At 42.1% G+C, this 26913-nt stretch overlaps 1 protein-coding gene across 2 annotated transcripts in view; it reads right to left on the bottom strand.

Annotated features, from left to right (window-relative positions):
• Positions 1–26685, bottom strand: part of GABRB3 (gamma-aminobutyric acid type A receptor subunit beta3) — a 447629-nt gene extending 420944 nt beyond the window's left edge. For both annotated transcript variants that reach the window (XM_073541491.1, XM_073541492.1), the window contains exons 1-3: positions 25882–26685; positions 25627–25718; positions 25331–25398 (exon numbers count right to left, since the gene is read on the bottom strand). In XM_073541491.1, the coding sequence (XP_073397592.1) occupies positions 25331–25398; positions 25627–25718; positions 25882–25985 (264 nt within the window). In that variant the 5' untranslated portion in view covers positions 25986–26685. The remainder of the gene's footprint in view (positions 1–25330; positions 25399–25626; positions 25719–25881) is intronic.
• Positions 26686–26913: the final 228 nt, after the last annotated feature.

Genomic DNA, 26913 nt, shown 5'->3' with positions numbered 1-26913 from the left:
ACCTACAGACAGAGTCAGGTTGGCGCTATTATACTGATTAAAATGATACCTTGCTTGATGAAAACCATCTTGTGGTTGTTGTTTAATCTTTACTTTTAAGTTAATGATAGGCTATTGTTCCGGGGCGGACTGTGGGGGGTCTTCATTTGGTGCTCTGATTAGGTATTCATAATGCAGACTGCTGACAGGTCACTGATCCCTCAGTGACCTGTCCCCTAGTTTGCATAATGAATATCTGTACATACTGAAGAAAAAGCAAAACCTTCTGCAAGCAGCTGCTCTGCCGCATAATCGAATGTTTACTGTCCTAGTAATAACTATTTTTGATGTTACGGAGATCACTAAAAGCTGCTACTGCGCAGGTGCAGGTGGCGCCATCTTGGAAAAGGAAATTTTTTCTCTTTGCCATGACAGCACCCACTGAGAAAGGGGATCCGCCCCTAGGAATAGAAAACCCTATGGAGAGATAAAAGGGGCGGCCCCCCTCGCTTTCACAGTTGGTTTCCTGTTCCTAGGAGAACCTGTGAAGGAAAGAACACACAAAAGGATACCTGGGCTGTGATGCCGCCTGTGTGGTTGATGTCAGAATGGCAAAAGCTCCAGCACTGGAAGCATCGTCGGGGGTCCTCTGTGATGGTCCCCCCTCAGCTGAAGGCAATCCGTGAGGCCGGGTCTGGAAGTTGTCACCTTAGCTCACGGGGAGAGCACAGCGTGGCTGTGAGGTTGCCATCGCTGGTTTGGGGCTGCACAAGAAGGTAATGGTGGAGAAGTAGGTATGGGCCATGGAACGCGCCGACGAAGCGATGCAGCCAGCGGGCATGCGTCCGCAGTGTCCCCTAAAGCGCTCTCACTTGGAATTAGTCGGCAGTACTTCTGGGGGTACCAGGAGGAATAGAGAGTGTGACGAGTATAGAGTGGTGAAGCCGCGCAGGCTACCCAGGAGGTGAAACGTCACTTCCGGGTGAAGAGAAAGGGAAAAAAAAACAAAAAAAAATGGAATTTCCCTTTGCGCTGTTCAGCGTTAGGTGAGGCATAAAGCCATTAGCCAAAGCCCTACCGATGTGAAACTTGGCATCCCCTAGAGAGACCACTATGCTCCCGTTGTTGGAGATGGCGGTATCAAAGCATGGCAGCCACAGAAGCAGCAGTGGACACTCTAAGCAGAATGGGTCCACAGTTAAAAGTGGAAAAAACAAGAAGTCTGGACACTCCACATCTAAGTCCGCACCAACACCTCCGCAGCCGATACAATATCAACAAAAAAGCTTCACTGGATGAGTGTTATTGTCGCTCCTATTATGCTGATGTTCCCCTTCCCCCTCTTCTGTATACCTCTAGGTCAAAAGGACTGAGAAGTCCAAGCATTTAGAATGCGCCCTGTGTTCACAGCCCCTTCCGGACAACTACCCCAAAAGACTGTGCCAAATGTGTATCGGACACACTCTCCAGGAGGAGTCCTCAATGAGAACTGAGGATATTAGATTAATGATCCGAGAAGAGTTACAGGCCCTAGGTAGCTCAAGCAGCCTTAAAAGTTTGAGATCCATCAGAGAGTATGACTCCCCAAGGTCACAGCAATCCTCAGAGGTCGCAGAAACTGGCTCAAACTCCTCCAGGGAATATACCTCCTCCAAGGACGAACAACAGACATGTTTTCCAACTGATAGCGTTTATAATTTGGTAAAATCAGTCCGAAAAACTAAGGGGATTACAGAATCAAAGGATCCAAAAAACCCCCCAAGATATCATGTTCGCAGGAATCTCCAGAAGAAAGAGGAGAGCATTTCCCGTGATCCCAGCTATTAAAGACCTGGTCAAGGGAGAATGGGAGAAACAGGGGCAGAAAGGTCTGCCTTCAACATACAAAAGGCGTTATCCTTTTGATGATGATGAGTTATCCACATGGATGAAAGCCCCTAAAGTGGACGCGGCAGTTTCTTCTACCTCGAGGCGATCCCTATTGCCAGTGGAAGATTCAAGGTCCCTACAAGATCCCTTAGACCGCAAAGTGGATGCATTATTAAAACGATCCAGGGAGTCGTGTACAGGTGCACTGAAACCAGCTATATCGGCCACATGTACAGCTAGGTCGATGTTAGTGTGGCTAAATGACCTGGAGGATGGCATAAAAGGTGGCCTACCCAGAGATAAGTTAACGTCTTCGCTCCCTACCCAGAGATAAATTAACATCTTCGCTCCCTCTAATTAGAGGCATGGCAGCCTTTTTGGCAGACGCCTCAGCCGACTCGATACGCCTTGTGGCTAAGTCAGCGGGGTTAACTAATGCAGCTCGCCAAGCTTTATGGCTTAAGGAATGGAAGGGGAACGCGCTGACAAAACCCAAGCTCTGCAACCTGCCATGCCAGGGTGAGTACCTGTTTGGCACAAAGTTGGATGAGATTCTCACCAAAGCAGATGAAAGGAAAAAGGGATTGCCTAACTCCTATATTCCACCTTATAGGAAGACCTTCTGAAAACCCTCATTCACCAGAAGGAGGGATTATAGAAACCTGGACCGCTGGCACCAAAGGGAGACCAAACAAAAAGGTGCCTTATTTGGCAAACGTCCCTTCAGGACAGAGGAAAAACCGCGTTAATCCCGACCTACCAGTGGGTGGGAGACTGGCCTTTTTTTGTCAACAGTGGAGAGGGATAACATCCAACTCATGGGCTATTGGTCTAGTTACATCAGGCCTAAAATTACAATTTGCTCGGGTCCCACCGGACACCTTCCTATTGACTTCTCTGAGCTCCCAATCTCAACAAAGAGACTTGGAGACATAAATTAGAAATCTATTATCTAAACGAGTTCTGGTAGAAGTCCCAGCAGATCAAAGAGAGAGGGGATTTTACTCCCCTCTGTTTCTGATAACCAAGCCAGATGGGTCTTATAGAACCATAATAAACCTAAGGCGGCTTAATACATATTTAGAGAACCAAACCTTCAAAATGGAGTCAATACGGTCAACTATAAAACTTCTATTTCCTAGGTGCTTTATGGCGGTCTTAGATCTCAAAGATGTGTATTATCATCTACCGATACTTTATATCCAGAGCATCAACATTACCTCCGAGTGGCGGTTATACAGGAAGGGTGAGTTTGTCATCTCCAATACACAGCAATGCCCTTTGGGCTGTCCATGGCCCCCAGAGTCTTCACCAAACTTATGTCAGAGGTGATGTTATATTTGAGGCTTAAAAACACTCTCATAATCCCATACCTGGATGGTCTACTGGTTGTGGGGAATTCTGCATTACAATGCCAGCAACGTTTAAGGGATATAATTTCATCATTGCAGGATCTTGGATGGTTAATCAACTGGGAAAAATCCAGGCTAAGCCCGTCAACCTGCCAGACCTTCCTGGGTCTTCTTCTCGACTTAGTAAGTCAGAAGTGCCTTCTTCCAGAGTCCAAGAAGTTAACAATAATCAATAAAGTAGGGTTAGCGGATAACAACCCCACAATGTCTCTTAGGCAAGGTATGTCTCTTCTGGGTTCCTTAATATCATGTATTCCGGCAGTCCTGTGGGCGCAGTTCCATACCAGACAGCTCCAAAAGGCCATCATACAGGAGGAAGAGCGGTGGCGAGACCATCTGGAAAATCCAATTAGCCTATTCGAAGTAGTCGAATCCCTAGGTTGGTGGTTGGAGCCAGATCATCTTTCTGAAGGAGTCCCTTGGATAACAAGATCCTTAATGATAGTTTTTACATATGCCAGCCCTATGGGTTGGGGTGCACAACTAGGAGAAAGGGTGGTTCAGGGAAGATGGTCGATCAGGGAGGCGAGCGACTCGTCCAATGTAAGAGAGTTGAAAGCCATTTATTATGCCATACATAAATATCTCCCACAGTTGCGAGGGACCCATACAAGGGTGTTATCAGACAACGTAACATCGGTGGCATATGTAAACCGTCAAGGAGGAACGAGATCAAGAACTCTCATGTCTATCGCGGCCAAAATTCTAACATTAGCCGAAAGACATCTTCTGTCCTTGTCAGCCCTACATGTCAGGGGAATAGACAACTCGAAGGTAGATTTTCTCAGCCGCCACACCCTGCACCAAGGAGAGTGGGTATGAGTAATGAGTTATGTAGTAGACACTAAAAGAGGGTCTTTTTAGCATCTGACAAACAAGTCAAATCAGTACACAGCGGCATGTAAAAGTTTGGTCATCCATGGTCAAAATTACTGTTATTGAGAAGAGTTAAGCAAGTTGAAAATTAAATGATCTCAGAAAGGCTTACAGGTAAAGATAACACATTTCCTTTGTATTTTAGGCAAAAAAAATATTTTTTACATTTTAAAAATTGCAAAAAGGAAAATAGGCCAATGCAAAAGTTTGGCACTCTTGGAGATTTGTGCAAGATAACTTTGACCAAGGTTTCAGACCATAATTAGCCTGTTAGGGCTATGAATTGTTCGCTATCATCATTAGGAAAGGCCAGGTGATGCAAATTTCCCAGCTTGACAAAAACCCAGCCTCTTCTAACCATGTACCAAAAAAAACAGCAGCCATGGGAGATTCTAAGCAGCTACCTAACAGTCTGAAAATACAAATGGTGGAGACCGATAAAGCAGAAGATAGCAAAGCATTTTCAAGTTGCCCTTTCTTCAGTTCTAAATGTAATTAAAAAATGTCAGTTAGCAAGAACAGTGGAGGTCAAGATAAGGTGTGGAAGATCAAGCAAAATTTCAGTGAGAGCTGCTCGTAGGATTGCAAGAGGGACAAATCAGAACCCCTGTTTGACTGCAAAAGACTTTCAGAAAGATTTAGCAGACTCTGGAGTTAAGATACATTGTACTATTGTTTAGAAACACTTGCACAAATATGGCCTTCATGGAAGAGTCATCAGAAGAAAAACTCTCCTGTGTCCTCACCATGAAATTCAGAGTCAAAATTATGCAAAAGAACATCTAAACAAGCCTGATGAATTTTGGAAACAAGACCTGTGGTCCAATGAATTTCAAATAGAACTATTTGGCCACAATGACTAAAAGTATGTGTGGAAAAAAAGGGCACAGAATTTCAGGAAAGGAACATCTCGCCAATCATTAAGCATGAGGGGATCACTCATGCTTTGGGGTTGTGTTGCAATTAATGTATGGGGAACATTTCATGGATAGAGGGAAAATTGGATTCAATGAAATTCCAACAAATTCTTGATGCAAACATAACTCCATCTGTAAAAAAGCTGAAGTTGATAAAGAGGATGGCTTCTACATACGGATAATGATTCTAAACACAAGTCAAAATCCACAATAGTCTACTTCAAAAGACGCAGGCTGAAGGTTTTGCAATGTCCCTCACAGTCCCCTGATCTCAACAGCATTGAAAATCTGTGAATAGACATCAAAATAGCAGTGATTGTGAGACAACACAGGAATCTCACAGAACTGGAAAAATTTTCCATGGAAGAATGGATGAAAATCACTCAAACAAGAATTGAAAGAGTCTTGGCTGGCTATATAAAGCATTTACCATCTGTGATACTTGCAAAAGGCGAAGCTTCTAGGTAGGTATTAACCACGCAGGGAGCCCAAACTTTTGCCTTAACCCATTTTCCTTTATGTAATTTTTAAAATGTAAAAAATGACAACTTTTTGTTGCTGTATAGGGAGGTACAGTATGCACAGCAATGGTTTTCGACAATAGCTGGCCTGTGGATGATGTACGCAAACTTTTGGCATATAACCCAGTTCTACAGTCAAACTGGTTCAGAGATGAAAACAGTTGAATTCAACTAATTTTGTGGTGTTAAAACAAATATGATGTGTAAATTTGTTGATTGGCTCTAATTTTTACATTCCAGAGTAAGTTGTAATTACTAATGACACAGTTCATAATAATAATAATTTTTATTTATATAGCGCCAACATATTCTGTAGCGCTTTACAGTTTAACAGAAAACACAAGTTATAAGTAACAATGTTAACAATACAATAATTAAAGCAAAATTAGACAACCCTGCTTGTGAGAGCTTACAATCTACAATTAGGTGGGGGAGACACAAAGTGCAGGTGTGTATTTACAATGATGTATCTACAATGATCGTCCAGCCATCTTGAGGGAGTGGGTGATAGATGGGGATAGTGAATGGGCTACACATGCACACGTTCACATAAAATGACTTTGATTAGTGAACGTGATAGGCCGCTCTTAACAAATGTGTTTTGAGGGAGCGCCTAAAACTATGCAGATTGTGGATAGTCCTAATTTCTTGGGGTAGAGCATTCCAGAGGATTGGCGCAGCGCAGGAGAAGTCTTGGAGTCGGGAGCGGGAGGTACGGATTAGTGCGGAAGTTAGTCGAAAGTTGTTTGCACAGCACAGTGGTCGCTTAGGCCGATAGACAGAAATGAGGGAGGAGACGTAGGAAGGTGCTGCACTGTGGAGAGCTTTGTGGGTGAGAACAAGTAATTTGAATTGGATTCTACAATGAATGGGCCGCCAATGTAATGATTGGCGAAGAGCGGATGGGTCCGAGTACCGATTAGCCAGATGGATGACCCTGGCTGCTACATTAAGTATGGACTGGAGAGGGGAAAATTCAGTAACGATGAGACCAATTAATAGAGCATTGCTGTATTGCAGGAAGGAGTGGATCAAGGCAACAGTAAGGGTTTTTGTTGTTTCCATTGTGAGAAAAGGGCAGATTCTAGAGATGTTCTTTAGTTGTAAGCGGCAAGAGCGGGCAAGAGATTGCATATGGGATGTGAAGGAGAGATTGCTGTCAAACATAATACCTAGACAGCGTGCCTGCTCCTGGGATGTTATTATGGTGCCACCCACGGAGATGGAAATGTCAGGTTTAAGAGGTTAATTGATGGCGGGAGCAGAAGTTCAGTTTCGGAGAGGTTGAGTTTCAGATAGGGGGCGGACATGATGTTGGAGACTGCGGACAGACAGTCACTGGTATTCTGTAGTACAGCGGGGGTAAGGTCAGGGGATGACATATATAGTTGTGTGTCATCTGCATAAAGATGGTACTGAAAGCCAAATCTGCTGATGGTCTGTCCAATTGGGGCCTTGAAGAGAGAGAAGAGAAGGGGGCCAAGTACTGAGCCCTGATGTACCCCAACAGTGAGAGGAAAAGGAGATGAAATGGAGCCAACGAACAAAACACTGAAGGAGCGGTCAGAAAGATAGGAAGAGAACCAGGAGAGCAGTGTCCTTGATGCCTAGTGACTAGAGCCTACAGAGTAGGAGATGGTGGTCAACAGTGTCGAAAGCTGCAGAAAGGTCGAGAAGAATGAGCAGAGAGTGTTCACCGTTACATTTTGCTGTCAGAAGATCATTGGTAACTTTGAGTGCAGTTTCAGTCGAATGTAGAGGGCAGAAGCTGGACTGTGAAGGGTCTAGGAGGGAGGGAGTAAAGAGGTAACAGGTAAGATGGGAGTAGACTAGGCACTCTAAGAGTTTAGAGATGAATAGGAGATTGGAGACTGGTCTGTAGTTGTTTTTGGAGGATGGGTCAAGAGCAGATTTCTTTAATAATGCAGTAACGATAGAGTGTTTGAAGGAGGATGAGAAAATGCCCGAGGAGAGTGAGAGAGGAAATATTGTAGTTAGGTGAGTAGTGATGACTGGAGAGAGAGACTGGAGGAGATGTGAGGGGATGGGGTCAGTAGTGCATGTAGTCAGACGAGAAAAAGAGAGGAGTCTGGAGACTTCTTCTTCTGTGATGGGATCAAATGTGGAGAGTGAGCCAGGGGAAATGCATGGAGGGATGGGAGTCACAGCACTTAGTGGTTGGGAGCAGATTTCCTGATGGATGCTATCTATTTTCTCTATAAAGTGGGAGGCCAGGTCATCAGCACAAATGTCTTTTGGCCTGAGGAGGGAGTGAAAGGTGTCAAAAAGCTTCTTGGGTTTGTTGGATAGTGAGGAGATCAGGGTGGTGAAGTAGGTCTGTTTGGCAAGGTGAAGGGCAGAGTTATAGGTTCTTAACATAAATTTGAAGTGGGTGAAGTCTTCTGGCATGCAGGTTTTCCTCCATTGGAGGTTCTGAGGGTGATGGGCGCTACTTGGTCAAGGGTGTTTCTGAGAGTGTCAATGTAGTGATGTACAGCCAGATGTTGTGAGCTCATTTTCTCATTCACCTTTGATGTCCGATGAACTCCCTCTGCTGGTAAAAGGAGGTGATGAAACTGATTTGGATGGGAGAAACCTGTCACCTGAACAGGTGGATTGCGATTGGACATCCGGAATCTGAGTGGATATAAGGCAGCCGACGCCCTGTAGGGTTGCTGGTGATTTCTCTGCTCTGAGCTCTGGCCTCCAGTTCAGTTCCTGTCTTCTAAAGCTAAGTTTTGCTCTGTTATTGTTCCATGAGATTTTGTCTGATTTGCTTAGTTTTGTGTTCTGCCAGCCCCGGCTGGGGCTCTGCTGAATTTCCATTTTTGTCCCTGATCGGTTAAATCTCTTTTGCTCTGTCTTCAGAATATATCGGAGTGCTCATATAGGGATTTTGAAGCCTAGTGACTTCAGGGCCGCTTTTCCTATCAGACCTGTTGGGACATTTTTGGTAGGGTTTTTGCTGACTGCAGCCAGCATCTTTTCTGTCCTTTCCTATCTAGTTAGTTGGGCCCCATCGTTTGCTCTGCCTGTCTTTCTGTCTGTGTGTGTGTTTTCATCTGTTTTCACCGGCAATACATGTTGGGGGCTGTTTATTGCTTTGGGGTCTGCTCTGGGGCAGTTTAGATTTCCCCTTTCTTTCTTTAGGCTTATTTAGTTCTCCGGCTGTGAAGAGGCGTCTAGGACCACCGTAGGAACGCTCCACGGCTACTGTTAGTTGTTGTGAATAGGATCAGGGGTCTGCAATCCGCTAGCTTCCAACCTCTCCGGTTTTCTGGACTTAGCTTGCATTTTTGTTTTTTCCTCCTCCGGTGACTCATTCATAACAGCCAGATCAGGACAGGAAAAGGAGGAGATTGGGGACAGGGAAGATTGTAGGGAGTCTGAAAGTGTTTGAGGGTTAATGGCTTGTAGATTTCTGAATGTGTGATAGGTAGGAGTGTGCTGGGGTGGGCAAGGATTTGTGAGCGTGAAGGAGAGAATGTTGTGGTCAGAGAGGGGAAGCGGTTAGTTACTTAGGTAGGAGATTGAACAGAGCCAGACAAAGACCAGGTCAAGCGTGTTACAGTCTTTGTGTGTCTCAGAGTTTGAGAGCTGTAAGAGGCCAAGAGAAGTGGTTATTGATAGAAGCTGGGATGCAGATGTGGAAATGAGGCTGTTAATGGGGATGTTGAAGTCTCCCAGGACAAGGGTTGGGAGTTCTGAGGACATGAAGTGCAGCAGCCAGGCTGAGAAGTGGTCAAGAAAGTGGGTGGGTGAGCCTGGGGGCCGGTATGTGACAGCTACTCTGAGGGAGGCTTCCCCCCTCCCATATACTAATGTGCCAATACAGGAAGTTGATATCACCAACCATTTCCATTTTATTTAGGTGCATCCATATAAATGGCCCACCCTGTACAGTTACATAACTTACTTTATGAATTTTCTCAGTGTAAGGTATAGTTTAAGGATTGCTTAGCTTCTTAGCATTGACATGTTTTTATGTGTTTTTTTCAGATATGCCTCTTTCTTGCATTAACAAAGAAGATGAATTTTGCTACATATGCGGAGAAGTCACTTTTGTGTCTCAAAGGCTAAACTTGATTACCATGATAAAGAAAGTCTACAACCTGTATTTTGGCTGCAGAATAGGAAATCAGGACAAGAGTAGGACTTTACACTTATGCTGCAATAAATGTGCAACACATATTATCCAGTGGTTGCATGGGAAGAGGCAAGCTATGCCTTTTGCAGTCCCAGTGATCTGGAGACAGCCAACCAATCATTACCAATTGCTCTTACTGCATGGTGCCCCACATTAGAAAAGGAGTTTCAAGGATGAAGTGGTCTTCACAGTAACCAAGCATTCCATCTACAATACGCAGTTTCACATATATACAGAACTTCCGGTTCCTAAAGCAACATAAACATTTTCAGTCAAGACAAGTGATGGCACTTGGTGTCATCAAGCATCTTCCTCTCACAATCCAGACTTTCTGTCAACAACCTAAACTGAACCATATCTCTTATAACACAAAGGGAACTGAACAATATTGTTAGACATTTGGATCTGCCCAAGAGTAAATCTGAGCTCTTAGGTTCCAGTTTACAGCAGTGAAATCTCCGAGCAGGCAATGTTCAGATTTCTTGGTTCTGTAACCATGATAAAGATCTTGTCCAATGCTTCTTCATGGAGGGTGATCTTGCTCAATCAACCCCTTGGGAAAGTATGGTGACCCAATCACAGTATTTTCCCCCATTTGTAAGGCTGGTCTCACACTTGCGTTTTTTTGCGCTGTATTTTAGCGCTAAAAAACGCATGCGCTTTTTTTCCCTATATTTTGCATGGGATGCGCTTATGTGCGCATACACATGCGTTTGCATGTGTTTTTACGCACATGCGTTTTTTGTGGTGTGTGCTCGGGCGCACAAAATGCATCCTGTTGCATTTTTTGGGCATCCGACTTGCCTCAAAAAAACGCATGCGCGCAATGCATTTTTTTTACAACAAGACACCTATTGTAAGTCTATGGGTGCGCATATGTGCGCATTGGCATGCTCATGTATGCGTTTTTTTGCGCATGCGTTTTTTTGTTGACCATTGGTCAGACAATGGAAATTAGGGGTTTGGGTTAGAGTTAGTGTTAGTTAAGGGGGTTTAGGGTTAGGGTTTGGGTTAGGGTTAGTGTGGTTTGGTTAAGGGTTAGGGTTTAGGGTTAGTTAGGGTTTAGGGTTAGGGTTTGGGTTAGGGTTAGTAGGGTTTGGTTAAGGGTTAGGGTTATGGTTTGGTTAAGGGTTAGGGTTAGTATGGTTTGGTTAAGGGTTAGGGTTAGGGTTAGTAAAGTCATGGTTTGGGTTATTGTTAATCCTAACCCTATCTTGATTTTTTTGGTGAGGCCAACTGATGTTGTAAAAAACAGCAAATGCGGTAAAAATGCACTAAAAACACATACAAACGAATAAAAACGCTTTTTTCATGCATGCGCATAAAAATGCTTGAAAAAAGCGCAGCATTTGTATGTGTTTGTATGCGATTTTTCCATGCGTTTTTTTGCGGGAAAAACGCGCTGCAAAAAAAAGCAAGTGTGAAAGTAGCCTAACCCCCACACAGCCCTCCACACAGCATAATGGACCCCACGTTGTTTTCCATACAGTATAATGGCCCCTGGATAGTCCTCCAAACTATATAATTGGCCCTGAATTGCCCTCCATACAGTATAAGGGCCCAAAATAGTGCTTTATACAGTATAATGGGCCCAAATAGTCCTCCATACAATATAATGGGCACTACATTGCCTTCCACTCAGTATAATGGTACCACATAGTGCTCCATACTATATAATGGCTCCAAAAAGTGCTCTATAAAGAATATCGGCCCCACATAGTGATCCATGTAGTATAATGGGCCCTGCATTTCCTTCCATATTGTATAATGGCCCACATAGCTTCATAAAGTATATTTGCCCCATGCAGTGCTCCATACAGTATGATGATCCCACATAGTGCTTTATACAGTATAATGAGCCAAAATAATAATGTAAACAGATACTAAACTCACCCTGCAGGCCAAATTTGGTTTGGTTTAACATATGTGGTACATAGTGTATTCAGAGAAGAACACCTGAGGAATGGTCAGTTAACTTTTTTGACTGCCTAGTAGAGATGAGCGACTTTACCTTTTTCAGGGTCGAATCGGGTTTCATGAAACCCGACTTTCTCAAAAGTCAAGTCAAACAAAATCGGCCGACTATAGTGAAAAGTCGGGGGTCCGACTGAAACACGAAACCCAATGCAAGTCAATGGGGAAGCAAAGGCGGCAGGGACTGGAGGACGGTAAACACACCTACAGTTCCCATTTCGATGCCAACAACATCAATTCTTATTACTTAAGCTTGTCACCCTTAATTTACTTTATAATAATAGTTACGCATTGAAAACTGGGGGTTATTTGGCTAAAGTTGTGCGGGGGTAGGGCTGGCTCCAGGTTTTCATGTGCCCCAGGGCAAAGAGCGTCAGTGCGCCCCTTTAACACATACCACAATTCATGATGCTCCAATACGGTACAGAAATATAGGTATAGTACAATGAAAAATACTTCACTTCTTACAAGACATGACTGATATATCTATTTTAAATTCTAGAGTAGCTCAAAAAATGGACAGTATATTACTCCATACAGTATTATGGCCACCACATGGTGCGCCATACAGTATAATGAGCCCCATATATTTCTCCATACAGAATAATTGGTCCCATATAATGTTTCATACAGTATATGATGAGTTCCACATAGTGCTACAGTATATGATGGTCTCCATGGATGATGCTCCAGTGTGTTATGGGCCTAAATAATGCTCCATATATAATGGGCCCCATTTCTAATGCTCCAGTGTATAATGGGCCCCATAGATGCTGCTCCAGTGTCTGATGTCCCCTATTTGGAATGCTCCAGTATATGATGGGTCTCATGGATGATGCTCCAGTGTATGATGGGCCCAAATAATGCTCCATATATAATCTGCCCCATTTAGAATGCTCCAGTATATGATGGGCCCCATGGATGATGCTCCATTGTGTTATGGGCCCAAATAATGCTCCATACATAATGAGCCCCATTTCTAATGCTCCAGTGTATAATGGGCCCCATAGATGCTGCTCGAGTGTCTGATATGCGCCATTTAGAATGCTCCAGAATATGATGGGCCCCATGGATGATGCTCCAGTGTCTTATGGGCCCAAATAATGCTCCATATATAATGAGCCCCATTTAGAATGAACCCAGGCATGGTATGTGAAAAGAGCTCCATTGAGCAATCTGAAGTGTGGGCTGCCACATCCTTCACTTATGGTGTGGGTGAAGGACCAAAGAAAAGGGGTTGCTCCTGACCAGAAGCCTGCACTGATGACTCAGTGCTTGCATTTTTTGAAACTTCAGAAGAGGAGGCGATAGAGCTGGAGGCTGTTTCAGCAATGTAAGGCAAAACCAGTTCCTGATGCTCTGGCTTTAAAAGCAGTTTACCTACTCCCAGAAAAGGGAGCCGTACAGGCCATCTGGAGCCAGACCATGACACATGCTCAACACCTCCTGCCTTAGCTGCTATTGTGCTTTTGGCACTACCAGCAGATGCACCACCACCATCATCAATACCAGGTGGCACCCCACGCCCACGTCAGCTTCCACTATACTTACTATTTTTTTTGAAAATGTACCCATAAATACCAGCAGATATATGGTATTGTATCAGAAGCGTACAGCTCTATGCAGTCTAGGGATAATTGTAAATCTCCGTATATATTTCATGAGTCATACACAGACGCTCACAGGCTCAGTATGGATTACACAATAATCTAAAAAGTTGAAAAAGGGTACAGTATCACCAGATACAAGGTATATATAGTATAGTTTAAACATTCTGAATCTCTGCATATATTTCAGGAGGCAGACACAAACGCTCTCAGGCCCAGTATGGATTAGACAAGAAAATAAAAAGCAGTAAATGGGTAATGTATTCACAAGCGTACAGCTGTATACAGTGTGGGTGTAATCTTAAATCTCCAGCTATACAATTCTGTCAGATAATACTCAGTTTCTTCCTGAAAATGATTGCAAACACAAATTCTTTGGTATTGTTATCTTCATTTAATTTGTCTTAAATGAAAAAACACAAAAAGAATTGTCCTAAAGCCAAATTGGATATAATTCCACACCAAACATAAAAAAGAGGGTGGACAAAAGTATTGGCACTGTTCGAAAAATCATGTGATGCTTCTCTTATTTGTGTAATTAACAGCACCTGTAACTTACCCCTGGCACCTAACAAGTGTTGGCAATAACTAAATCACACTTGCAGCCAGTTGACATGGATTAAAGTTGACTCAACCTCTGTCCTGTGTCCTTGTGTGTACCACATTGAGCATGGAGAAAAGAAAGAAGACCAAAGAACTGTCTGAGGACTTGAGAAACCAAATTGTAAAGAAGCATGAGCAATCTCAAGGCTACAAGTCCATCTCCAAAGACCTGAATGTTCCTGTGTCTACCGTGCGCAGTGTCATCAAGAAGTTTAAAGCCCATGGCACTGTGGCTAACCTCCCTAGATGTGGACGGAAAAGAAAAATTCACAAGAGATTTCAAAGCAAGATTGTGCGGATGTTGGATAAAGAACCTCGACTAACTATCAAACAAGTTCCAGCTGCCCTGCAGTCCGAGGGTACAACAGTGTCAACCCGTACTATCCGTCGGCGTCTGAATGAAAAGGGACTGTATGGTAGGAGGCCCAGGACGACCCCACTTCTTACCCCGAGACATAAAAAAGCCAGGCTGGAGTTTGCCAAAACTTACCTGAAAAAGCCTAAAACATTTTGGAAGAATGTTCTCTGGTCAGATGAAACAAAAGTAGAGCTTTTTGGGCAAAGGCATCAACATAGAGTTTACAGGAGAAAAAAACAGGCATTCAAAGAAAAGAACACGGTCCCTACAGTCAAACATGACGGAGGTTCCCTGATGTTTTGGGGTTGCTTTGCTGCCTCTGGCACTGGACTGCTTGACCGTGTGCATGGCATTATGAAGTCAGAAGACTACCAACAAATTTTGCAGCATAATGTAGGGCCCAGTGTGAGAAAACTGGGTCTCTCTCAGAGGCCATGGGTCTTCCAGCAGGACAATGGCCCAAAACACACTTCAAAAAGCACTAGCAAATGGTTTGAGAGAAAGCACTGGAGACTTCTAAGGTGGCCAGCAATGAGTCCAGACCTGAATCCCGTAGAACACCTGTGGAGAGATCTAAAAATGGCAGTTTGGAGAAGGCACCCTTCAAATATCAGGGACCTGGAGCAGTTTGCCAAAGAAGAATGGTCTAAAATTCCAGCAGAGCATTGTAAGAAACTCATTGATGGTTACCGGAAGTGGTTTGTCGCAGTTATTTTGGCTAAAGGTTGTGCAACCAAGTATTAGGCTGAGGGTGCCAATTCTTTTGTCCGGCCCATTTTTGGAGTTTTGTGTGAAATGATCAATGTTTTGCTTTTTGTTTCATTCTCTTTTGGGTTTTTTCATTTAAGACAAATTAAATGAAGATAATAATACCAAAGAATTTGTGATTGCAATCATTTTCAGGAAGAAGCTGAGTATTATCTGACAGAATTGCAGGGGTGTCAATACTTTTGGCCACAACTGTATTTCCGGAATAACAGACAGACGTTCACAGGCTCATTATCGATTACACCAGAATCAAAATAGCAAAAAAGGGTACTGTATCAGAAGCGTAGAGCTGTATACAGTGTTGGGCAAATTTGAAATCTCTGTATATATTTCCGGAGTCACTCTCAGACGCTCACTCAGTCTGGATTTGACCATAATACAAAATGTTGAAAAAAAGGTACTGGATAACAAGATAGCAAGTATATATATAGGGTACAATTTAAATCTCCGTATAGATATTCCCGTAGTCACCCTCAGACGCTCACTCAGTATGGATTTGACCATAATACTAAATGTCGAACAAAGGTACTGTATAACAAGATAGAAGCTGTATAAAGTATAGGGTAAAATTTTTATCTCCGTACATATAGAAGGATAGTTAGGGCTTTTTCTGCTGTTTTCAAAGCGGAAACCTCCAGAATAAGATGTTGTGTGCACATATATCCGAAGAGATATGTCACCGCCTAAGATTTCCAGCAATGATTCTTTCATAGAGCAAACAGGACTGTTCAGAAGAGTAAGCACTAATAAGTATAAGAGCCATGTGAAATAGCTTATGGCCGAACAATCGTCCAAAGGAACAGCTATCTAAAATGAATGGGGGGGCTTTACTTTAATGTAAACTGTTTTGCTTCTTCTTGAGAATGTTGGCTAAGTACATTTGAGACTATTCCCTGTGCATGTGAATATTATTCACCTTTATTTTTAGCATATAAAACATCCTGATTAAAAAAAATTTAGATCTATGAAATAAATCTAAAATTGTAAGATAAGATATAATTGTGCTGTGCAGGATATTACTGAATATCTATAATATAACGCTGGGAGCGTCACTCTGTCCGAAGCCTTTATAGACTGCACAAGCACGACACGCCTGCGCAGTCTGGCTCCAGACAGAAGGAGGCATCCATCGGTTACAGGTAAGAGGAGTGTGTATGGCGCTGGAGATGGCGGTACGCATAGACACTGAATGCATACCGCTATCTCTCTCGCCATACTTACCTGATTGGGAGGAGCGCTGCTGTGGTGCTTCTCTTCTCACCGGGGCACGGGGGCAGGAGGGCGTCAGAAATGCGTATGTGCATAGCGCTATCCGTCGCCATTTTACTGAAGACACATTAGTAGTGTGTCTTCAGCAAAATGGTGCCAGACAGCACGGTATGGGCAATGCACATACTCCGGCACCACACCTCCCAGGGTTGAGGGGGTACCATGCATTCCAGGTTTGGGGGGTGAGGGGTACCATGCATACTAGGATAGGGGGTGAGGGGTACCATGCATACCAAGATAGGGGGGTAAGGGGACCATGCATACCAGGATTGGGGATGAAGGGACCATGCATACCAGGATTGGGGGGTGAGTGGGTACCATGCACTCCAGAATTGGGGGGACCATGCATACCAGGATTGAGGGGTGAGGGACCATGCATTCCAGGATTGGGGGGTGAGGGGGTACTATATCAGGATATGGATGAGGGGGTACCATGCATACCACGATGAGGAATGGGGTGCCATGCATACCAGGATTGGGGGGGTGAGGGGACCATATATACCAGAATAGGGATGAGGGGGACATGCATACCATTATAAGGATTACGTGGCCACGCACAGCAGGATAGGGATGAAGGGGTATCATGCATACCAGGATAGGGATAATGGGTACCATGCATACCAGGATAGGGATGAGGGGTACCATGAATACCAGGATAGAAATGAGGGCTACCATGCATACCATTATAGGGATGAAGGGGCCATGCATACCAGGATAGAGATGAGGGAGCCATGCATACAGGATAGGGATGAGGGGGCCATGCATACCATTATGTGGATGAGGGGGCCATGCATACCAGCATAGGGATGAGGGAGCCATGCATACAGGATAGGGATGAGGGGGCCATGCATACCATTATAGGGATGAGAGGGCCATGCATACAGGATAGGGATGAGGGGTACGATGGATACCAGGATGGGGATGAGGGAACCATGCGTACCATTATAGGGAGGAGGGGACCTTGCATACCAGGATAGGAGGGGGGCAGCACATACCAGGATGGGAGACCATATACCAATAAAAATGCTCACCACCCAGGCATAGAAAGGGTTGGTTCATAACTAGTATATATATATATACAGTATATATATATATATATATGGCAAAAATTGAGAGACCACTGCACAGTTTTATAAAAATCAGCTTCTCTACATGTATGACTGCCATTCCATTTCATTGTCAGTTGAATTCCAACCAGAGTACACCTCATTCTACTTAATGTGATTCTGATTAGGTGATCACCTGAACCAAATCTTATTTAACAAAGGAAAGTGTAAAAAAAAACCTGCTGTGGTGTTCACAATCCTCTTGCAATAGGACAAACTGGATGGCAAAACAAGTGCTAGTAATATCCCAAAAGTAATAGGAATGAAAAAATAACTTTTAACCATGCCATGAAGGAGCTGAAAAGAAAAAACTTGAGTGAGAAAAAGAAGGGCTCAATTCTGGCTTTACTAGCAGAGGGATACAGTGAGCGTCATGTTGCTTCCATCCTTAAAATTTCTAAGACGGCAGTCCATTACAACAAGGTCAAGCAGCAGACATTGGGGACATCAAAGATACAGACCGGCAGAGGGCAAAAATTCTCTCCACTGACCGGGATGACCATCATTTTATTCGAATGTCATTTAGCTACCACAGGATGACATCAAGTGACCTACAAAAGGAATGGCAAATGGCAGCTGAGGTGAAGTGCACGGCAAGAACAGTTCATAACAGGCTCCTCGAGGCAGGGCTCAAATCATGTAAAACTAGAAAAAAGCCTTTCATTAATGAGAAGCAAAGGAGAGCCAGGCTGAAATTTACCAAAGACCATAAGGAATGGACCATAGAGGACTGGAGTAAGGCAATCTTCGCTGATGAGTCTAATTTTCAGCTTTGCCCAACAACTGGTCATCTAATGGTTAGACGGAGACCCGAAGATGCGTACAAGCTACACTGTCTTGCACCCACTTTGAAATTTGGTGGAGGATTGGTGATGATCTGGGGATGCTTCAGCATGGCTGGAATTGGGCAGGTTAATCTTTGTGAAGGACGGATGAATCAAGCCGCATACAAGGTTATCCTGGAAAAACAGTTGATTCCTTCTGCTCAGCCAATATTCCCCAACTCTGAGGACTGTTTTTCCAGCAGGACAATGCACCATGCCCCACAGCTAGGTCAATCAATGTGTGGATGAAGGACCACCACATCATATCCCTGTCATCGCCAGCCCAATCTCCAGGCCTGAATCCCATTGAAAACCTCTGGAATGTGATCAAGAGGAAGATGGATAGTCGCAAGCCATCAAACAAAGAAGAACTGCTTAAATTTTTGTACCAGGAGTGGAATATGGTCAACCAAAAGCAGTGTGAAAGACTGGTGGAAAGAATGTCAAGATGCATGAAAGCTGTGAATAAAAATCATGGTTATTCCACAAAATATTGATTTCTGAACTCTTCCAGAATTAAAACATTGGTATTGTTGTTTCTAAATGATAATTAACTTGTTTTCTTAGCATTATTTGAGGTCTGCAAACACTGCATTTTTTGTTATTTTGACCATTTCTCATTTTCTGAAAATAAATACAAAAATTTAGTGCTTGGAAATTCTGAGACATGTTGTCAGTAGTTAATAGAATAAAATAGCAATTTACATTTTACTCAAAAATATACCTATAAAGAGAAAAATCAGACAAACTGAACATTCTGCAGTTGTCTCTTAAGTTTTGCCAGAGCTGTATATATGTCTACAATCTTGGAATCAGTGAGTGGGCCTATATAGAGGACTACAGATACTCACTGTGCTGTTTGGTGACATGGCGTGCATCACACTTAACATGAACCAGAGGAAGCGAAGGAAAGAGTTGTTGCAGGAGATTAGAAAGAAAATTATAGACAAACATGGTAAAGGTAAAAGTTATAAGACCATCTCCAAGCAGCTTGATGTTCCTGTGACTACAGTTGCACATTTTATTCAGAAATTTAAGCTCCATGGGACTGTAGCCAACCTCCCTGGACGTGGCCACAGGAGGAAAATTGATGACAAATCAAAGAGACGGATAATATGAATGGTAACAAAAGAGCCCTGAAAAACTTCTAAACAGATTAAAGGTGAAATTCAAGCTCAAGGAACATCAGTGTCAGATCGAACAATCCATCGTTGTATGAGCCAAAGTGGTCTTCATGGGAGATGACCAAGGAGGACACCATTGTTGAAAAAAAATCATTAAAAAGCCAGACTGGAATTTGCCAAACTACATGTTGACAAGCCACAAAGCTTCTGGGAGAATGTCCTATGGACAGATGAGACAAAAATGGAACTGTTTGGCAAGGCATATCAGCTCTATGTTCATAGACAGAAAAATGAAGCATATCAAGAAAAGAACACTGTCCCTACTGTGAAACATGAAGGAGGCTCTGTTATGTTCTGAGGCTGCTTTGCTGCATCTGGCACAGGGTGTCTAGAATCTGTGCAGGGTACATTGAAATTTCAAGACTATCAAGGGATTCTAGAGAGAAATGTGCTGCCCAGTGTCAGAAAGCTTGGCAACTGCAACTCATGGGTCTTACAACAGAATAATGACCCAAAACACACAGCTAAAAACACCCAAGAATGGCTAAGAGGAAAACATTGGACTATTCTGATGTGGCCTTCTATGAGCCCTGACCTAAATCCTATTGAGCATCTTTGGAAAGAGCTGAAACATGAAACATCTGGAAAAGGCAATCTTCAAACACGAGACATCTGAAGCAGTTAGCTTTTGAGGAGTGGGCCAAAATACCAGTCGAGAGGTGTAGAAGTATCATTGACAGTTACAGGAATCATTTGATTGTAATGATTGCCTCAAAAGGTTGTGCAACAAAATAATAAGTTAAGAGTACCATCATTTCTGTCCAGGCCTATTTCATAAGTTAATACTTTTTTAAAAATTCTGTGGAAGCATGGCTGAAAAGCAATGTCTGACTTTCGTTTGTTCATTTTCATAGATTTTTGATTTATTATTACGTTTGTCAGATTCAAGTTATTTCTGTCACCATTGTGGGTTTTTCTGTCATTAAACGAGGGGTACCAACAATTTTGACCACGTGTGTATACCGTAGAGTGAAGGGGACACCATAAAGATTAAGTAATTGAGTCAATAGTTGAGTCAAATTTATTTTGGTGTAAAATTGTTAGTTGTAAAGTCATTGTGCAGGTTTATGTACACAGCTCTTCAGTTTGGTAACATCAGCAGATAAAGCTGATACAGTTGTAAAGCTTTGTATCAGCAAAAATGAGGACACAACACAAAGTTAAATAGAAATATGCATCATAGAATATGCATATATCATATGCTACAACAATTAGAAAATGGAAAAAAATAGTTAACTAGGTGTTGGTTTCCTGAATTTAGTTACTTTACCTCTTACAATTTTTCCCAAAAATGCCATATCAAGAATTCCTCAAACTTAAGCAATCTAAATACATGTCCAAGGTAGTGTCATAATCTGTTAGCTATATATATTCAGCACCAGAAGAGTTGAGTTTTGAGTTGTGTGTTTAAGCCACAGAATTCCAAACTGAACATATCAATTTCAGATTAACTGAAAAATTAATTAGAAATAAAAAAATCTTAAAAAAAGGGGGACGTGAAAAGTTAAATCGGTAATATCTGGCTTGTCATATGTATAATTTTATAATCTACAGACATCATAAAATCATATTTGTTAGAAGCCTATCACACTGATCCACAGAAGAAGGGGCTTTTGGAACCACTCATCAAAAAATTGGTCCATAGTGGGCTGGTACTTTTTTTTAAAATGGAGTTAGGGAAAAAGAGAATACACAGGTATTTCTATAGCTCAGGTTTAGATATAGCCATTTTCAAAAGGTGAATAAAAAAAAGAGTTATCAAACACTGAGAAACTCTTGGGTCTTGATTTGTTTTGATATAGTGTTTGTTATGTAGTTACCAATGAATCTACCTGCACCCCAAGTGTTACCTGTAAACCTTTTCAGTTTACCTCAATTCTGAGCCACATTAAACACTTAGAGAGGACCTTTCACCAGATTGAGAATGTTAAACTGGGCACATCTTGGAATAGCTGTGTAAAATGTAGTTTTTATTTTTTATTTCTCCTCTCCATTGCAGAGATATTAGGTTGCACCATGTTCGTTTTTTCCCCTGCATGAAACCCAAGGCTTACGGTTGTTCAACATCATGCAGGGGAAAAAGACACAACTCCAAAAATTAATGTCCAGTTGGGCTTATCAAAAATTAGAATCTAAACTTTGCAAGCTAATATTTCAGCAACAAAAATAAGAAATTATAAAATAAAAAACGAGTTGCACTCAGCTCTGCAGCCACTATCCCATGATGTGGCCTGTTTATCATGCTCAAACTTGTGAAAAGTCTTCATTAATGTGCTCTAAAATGCAATGAGAGTAGCTAAAAATAATTTATAGTCATGTATTGTGACGAAAAGACAAGAAGCCGCCTACATCTCCAATTAAAGGGTAAGAGACGAAAGCAACAAAAATAGGTAGACCATAACTAACTTATTGTTTGCATGGTAAGGAGATATTACAGCTGTACGCTACAAAAAGCTATCAACTGTGGTTGCAACGTGATACCCTTATGATGGTATAGACCTTGGAACATCTATGCAGGGAAGTGCGGAACTGTGCAATCCCAGACGAAAACTGATAAACTGACCTCATTAACTCCTAATCAAGCAAAATAATGATCACAATTTGCTTAAAAAACCAACAAGCAGGACTTTATGAAATACAGTAAGCCAATTGAGGAAGTGGAAACTTGTCAAAAACACATAACAACCTGTTTCTTAAAGGATCCTGTCACCAGTAAAAACGATATTAACCTTCAGATGGGGTTAATATACAAAGCCGAAAGCTGCAGGGTGAAAATTAACTTTATTCTTACCTAAAGCATTTGGTTTCAGTCACGGGGCGGCGCCGTTGAGCTTTCCGTCACCGCTGATGTAACCGCTCCACCTGTCCTGACTGACACTGGCTCTGCATTGAGAACGGCTGTCAGTCAGTGTCGGGGGCTCGGTTATAGCAGTCGCTCTCTTGTTTCAGAGCGGTGACTGAACCAGTGCCGGCACTACCCCTATGACAGTAACCAAATGATGCCAGGGAAAATAAAGTTAATTTTCTCCCTGTAGAGTTCGGCAACGTGCAGGCGCCGGGCAGGTTAGTAATGCTATTAACCTGCAGATTAAGCCCATGACATGGCATTTATCCACTCATCCACAGCCAGTCATCCTCATGTTAAAAATTTCCAGAGCTACAACAAAAGGAATTCATGTCCAGAAAACCTCTTTAGATATTCCCAATGAATAAATAAATGAATCAGATTAATGTAATCAATCTAGTAGTTGCATGGTTTTATTTCATTAAGCACCAGGCTCTGACCATAACAGAACATAATCACTATTAAGGAAGAAAAAATTATTACATGTAATGTATAGCATAAAAGATATGAGATACCTACACATTGCACCTATAGAAACTTTTCTGACTTCCCATTAAATATTCATTGGCATTAATATAAAGTTGGTTCCCACTTTGCAGCTGTAACAGCTCCCATTGGGAAGTCTTTCTACAACATTTTGGAGGTGTCTGTGGGATTTTTTGCTCATACATCCAGGAGAGCATTTGGGAGGTCAGACATGGATGTCACATGGGGGGTCGCACACAATCTCCATTCTAATTTATAACAGAGGCGTTCGATGGTGTTATGGTCAGGGTTTTGCATAGTCCAGTCATATCCTTTCACATCAAACTCACAGATTGACGCCCGCCTTTAAGAATCTGTGCATTCTGCACTGGGGCACAGTCATGTTGCAACAAGAAAGGATTTTCCAAATCTGTTACCATAAAGCTGAAATCATAAAGTTGTCCAAAATGCCTTAGATTGCTGATGCATTAACATTTTCAGTTACTGGAAGTAAGGATGTTAGAGCAATCACTCAACAGCAATCCTATAATAACATCCGTCCTCCACCAAAATTTACAGTTGTCACATTGCAGTCAGGCATGTAACATTCTACAGTTTTTTTTTCAAAACTAGACCGCCAAATAAAGAAGAGTGATTTGTCACTCCACAGAACACAATTCCACTGCTCTCGAGTCAAGTGATCCCGTGCTTTTGTCCACTCCACCTGACACCCGGCGTTGTGCTTGGAGATGTAATAATTGTATGTAGGTACTTGGCCATGGAAACCCATGTCCTAAAGTTCCCGACACACTATTTTTGTGCTGATATTAATACCAGTGGAGGTTTGGAGCTCTGAAGTTATTGTGCTAGAAGAACGCTGGTGACTTTTATGCACTTTGCATTTCAGCATTTGGTGATGCCGCTCTATAATTTTATCTGTCCTGCCCCTTTGCGGTAGATTTGCTTTAGTAACTAACCGCTTCCACTTTTCAATAAACTAACCGATTCCACTTTTTGATAATACCACTCACAGTTGATCATGGAATATTTAGAAACTAATTTGTTGCAATGGTGGCATCCCATCATAGTCCCACATTGGAATTCGGTGAGCTCTTTATAATGACTCATTCTTTCACAAATGCAATAAAGAGAGAGCACAGCTACGAGCTGGAATATATATATACCTGTGGTCATGGGATTGAAAGAAAAACCTATATTTTACAATTAAGAGATTTGCCCCATTACTTTTGTTCATATTGTGTATATGTTTGATTTTTTATTTTGATGCATTATAACGGTTCCGACTCGGAAAAGTACTATGGGTTTCATTTTGGAGGGGGTGGATGCTAATTTGCTAATGCTAATTTGTATAAGTACAGAATTTTTGACACAGAGCTTACATAGTTTACAAAACATGAAACTATTCATATTTTCTTATGAATACAAGCTAAAAGCTTGTATAATATGACTGCTTGAGAAGTCTAACAACAGTAACTACAAACTACAAAAAAATATGCTAATGGACACAGCAGTTACTCAGGACAATTAATAATGCACTTTCTGTGTGCAGAAATGTTTCGTAACAGTATTACAAGGAGGCCTAGGGCACTTTGAACAATCTAAAACTGCATTGTCAGCACAATATTAAAAAGAAGAATATTAATGCTAGGGTGTTATTGATCATAGTGCTTTTAGCAGAATAAATACAATATCTGCATTGCGCATGAAAAATATGAAGCGATAACATTATTCTCACTCTACTCACATTATATAGCAATTTATCTCCATATTTCTCAATCTAATTTTACTAACAAAACGAATTATGTATCGTAATAATGTACAAACTGTAGTCCAGACACATGCAGTAGTTTGATTAAGTCAGACATTTCTGCCGAAATCATTAAATTCCTATTAGTTTACAATATAAAATACATACATTTTAATATTCTTTTTTTTAAAACACTGTATCTACTGACTTATAAATGAGCTGCTAGTCCAGAGCCATTTCTGTAATGGTAGCCATATTAAATTATGGGATACACTAATATGACATAATTACATACACTATCGGATATCGATGCGGTTGATACCTGACACTCCATTTTAATACTAAAATAATGAATGTTATAAATATTAGATTAAAGGCATTTTCCCATTCCTTCCAAAGTAATTATGGAATCATATAGAGATTACAGTCTTGGAGATTATTAAAATCCATGTGGGTATGTAGGCATGTATGTAGGTATTTCTATATGTCTGTCTACACCAATTCACTATTAAATTATTCCATTAAACTAGAATCATACACAACTAATAAAGTACTGTAGCTCAATGCTGGAGTTTCAGCACCATAGACAGCTACACATCTAGGTGGTCTGAAAACCAGATAGTCTACACACTACACACTCCAAGAAGCTAACACTAGACATGGATATATTTTTCATTATTACAACACACTGAATTGCCAATATTAAGAATATAGGAGGAGAATAAAGACCCCACATGACCCCAGCAATTTCTATATACCTATGGGATGAAGTTCTGGCAGCACAATCACACATCATGATTCAGCAAAAAGGAAGAGATTCTGAATAGTATGATCTTACCATGTTGACTTCGGACACCATGTCAATGCTGGCAATGTCTATATTCATTCCGACAGCTACTGGGGAACCTGGAGAACAAGAATAATTGCTTTGAAGGATAGTCTTTTTATCAAGTTTTTAAAGCAGGTCTTGGCCATCAGAAACACTGGCTAGCTTCACAATAAGAGTACATAAATGAAGAGAAAAAAAACTAGTATGTAATAATGAAATGAAGCTTTAAACTATACCGGTATTAATATATACTAAATGGAGTTTAGTACTAGAAAGTGAAAAATTGACACTGTTTTATCATTTACCTCCAAAGTCTGGTCTTAAACGGATGTCGTAGCCTTTCAACAGTTTGTCCACTGTTTCCTTCACAAAAGACATGTTACCAGGATCATTGACACTGTGGAAAGATACATCGGAGGTCACCAAAGTTTGAGAGTAAATTCACTTTTATAAAATGTTACAGTTATGTTGACCCCCCAATTGACAAAGCATAAATGAAGCATTACACCTAATGAAACCATCAAAAGTCATCTCTGATTACATACAATGGGAAAACTTACCTTTGGGCACAGCACACAACTGCCACCAGGACTGGAGCAGAGATTAACCCAAACAGACGTCCTCCAAGAGAGCTCCACATGCCTCCACTCTTCCTGTGCACCATGAGAAGCAGCCACTGGGGGCAGATCCAACACCAGCTTTTGGGTCTACAGGCTCAAACCACAGCACTTACATCCAAAGAGGCTCTAGAGGTACAGCTAGTAGCTTTAGGTGCTGGACATGGACTTTTAGTGCCATCAACAGACTAGCTTGACTGTGTGTGGGGGGGAGGGGGTGGAAATAGTTCTGCCAAGAAGAGGGTAGCTAGGGTTTAATTGTGGACAATAAAGGGTGACTACTAGATGAAAGCTCTAAAAAATAAAAGGTGAAACAATAGAGCCTATGTTTCCTAGTTAAAGGGCTCTAGTTTGATATCTTCTTTCATCTGCTTTAATGTCACTGGATGATGGCATCTATGGGAATCACAGCAGTAAGAATCCTCAGGGCGATGCACAGGAAGATTTCTTGTGTCTCTTGCATTTTCTCAAGCTCTGATGACATGTTGAAGGAGGATAAAGCTGCCAGCTAGATGGGACAAGGCTTCTGTGCGCAGGAATGGGCACCATGTGTAGTCAATCATCTAAAGAAGTGTCACCACCAGGCTGCACAACTGGCACAAAGCTGCAGATTGCCCCTGACCATGTGGAGCCACATTGCTGCTGGGGAGCCGTTCAAACTCCCACAGAGACAAGTCCAAGTCATCTGAAGCCAGAAAGGACTCGCCACTGCAGCAAGGAGAGTCTGCAGCTGATGCCAGGTCCTGCTCTGGTATTTCCCTTCCTCAGCAGAGGCTGGAGACAACACGTGTGTGAGTGACGGGAGCAGATCCTGGGATTCCCTCCCCCAGCAGCAGAACCTGGGAATCTGCATGCATTATACAGAGCAGGAGCTACTAGACACACTGCAGGGCTCCTGGAGCAGTTATAGGGTTAAATCTGGGGAACGTAGAGAGGATTGCTAGGAGTCCTCATTACCAAGGCATTTTTAACTGT

Source organism: Dendrobates tinctorius, unplaced genomic scaffold (genome assembly GCF_039654945.1).
Source record: "Dendrobates tinctorius isolate UK_male_01 unplaced genomic scaffold, ASM3965494v1 ptg000121l, whole genome shotgun sequence".
Classification (NCBI taxonomy): Eukaryota; Metazoa; Chordata; class Amphibia; order Anura; family Dendrobatidae; genus Dendrobates; species Dendrobates tinctorius.
The sequence above is the reverse complement of the archived record's forward strand: the minus strand, read 5'-3'. Positions and strand labels throughout refer to the sequence as shown.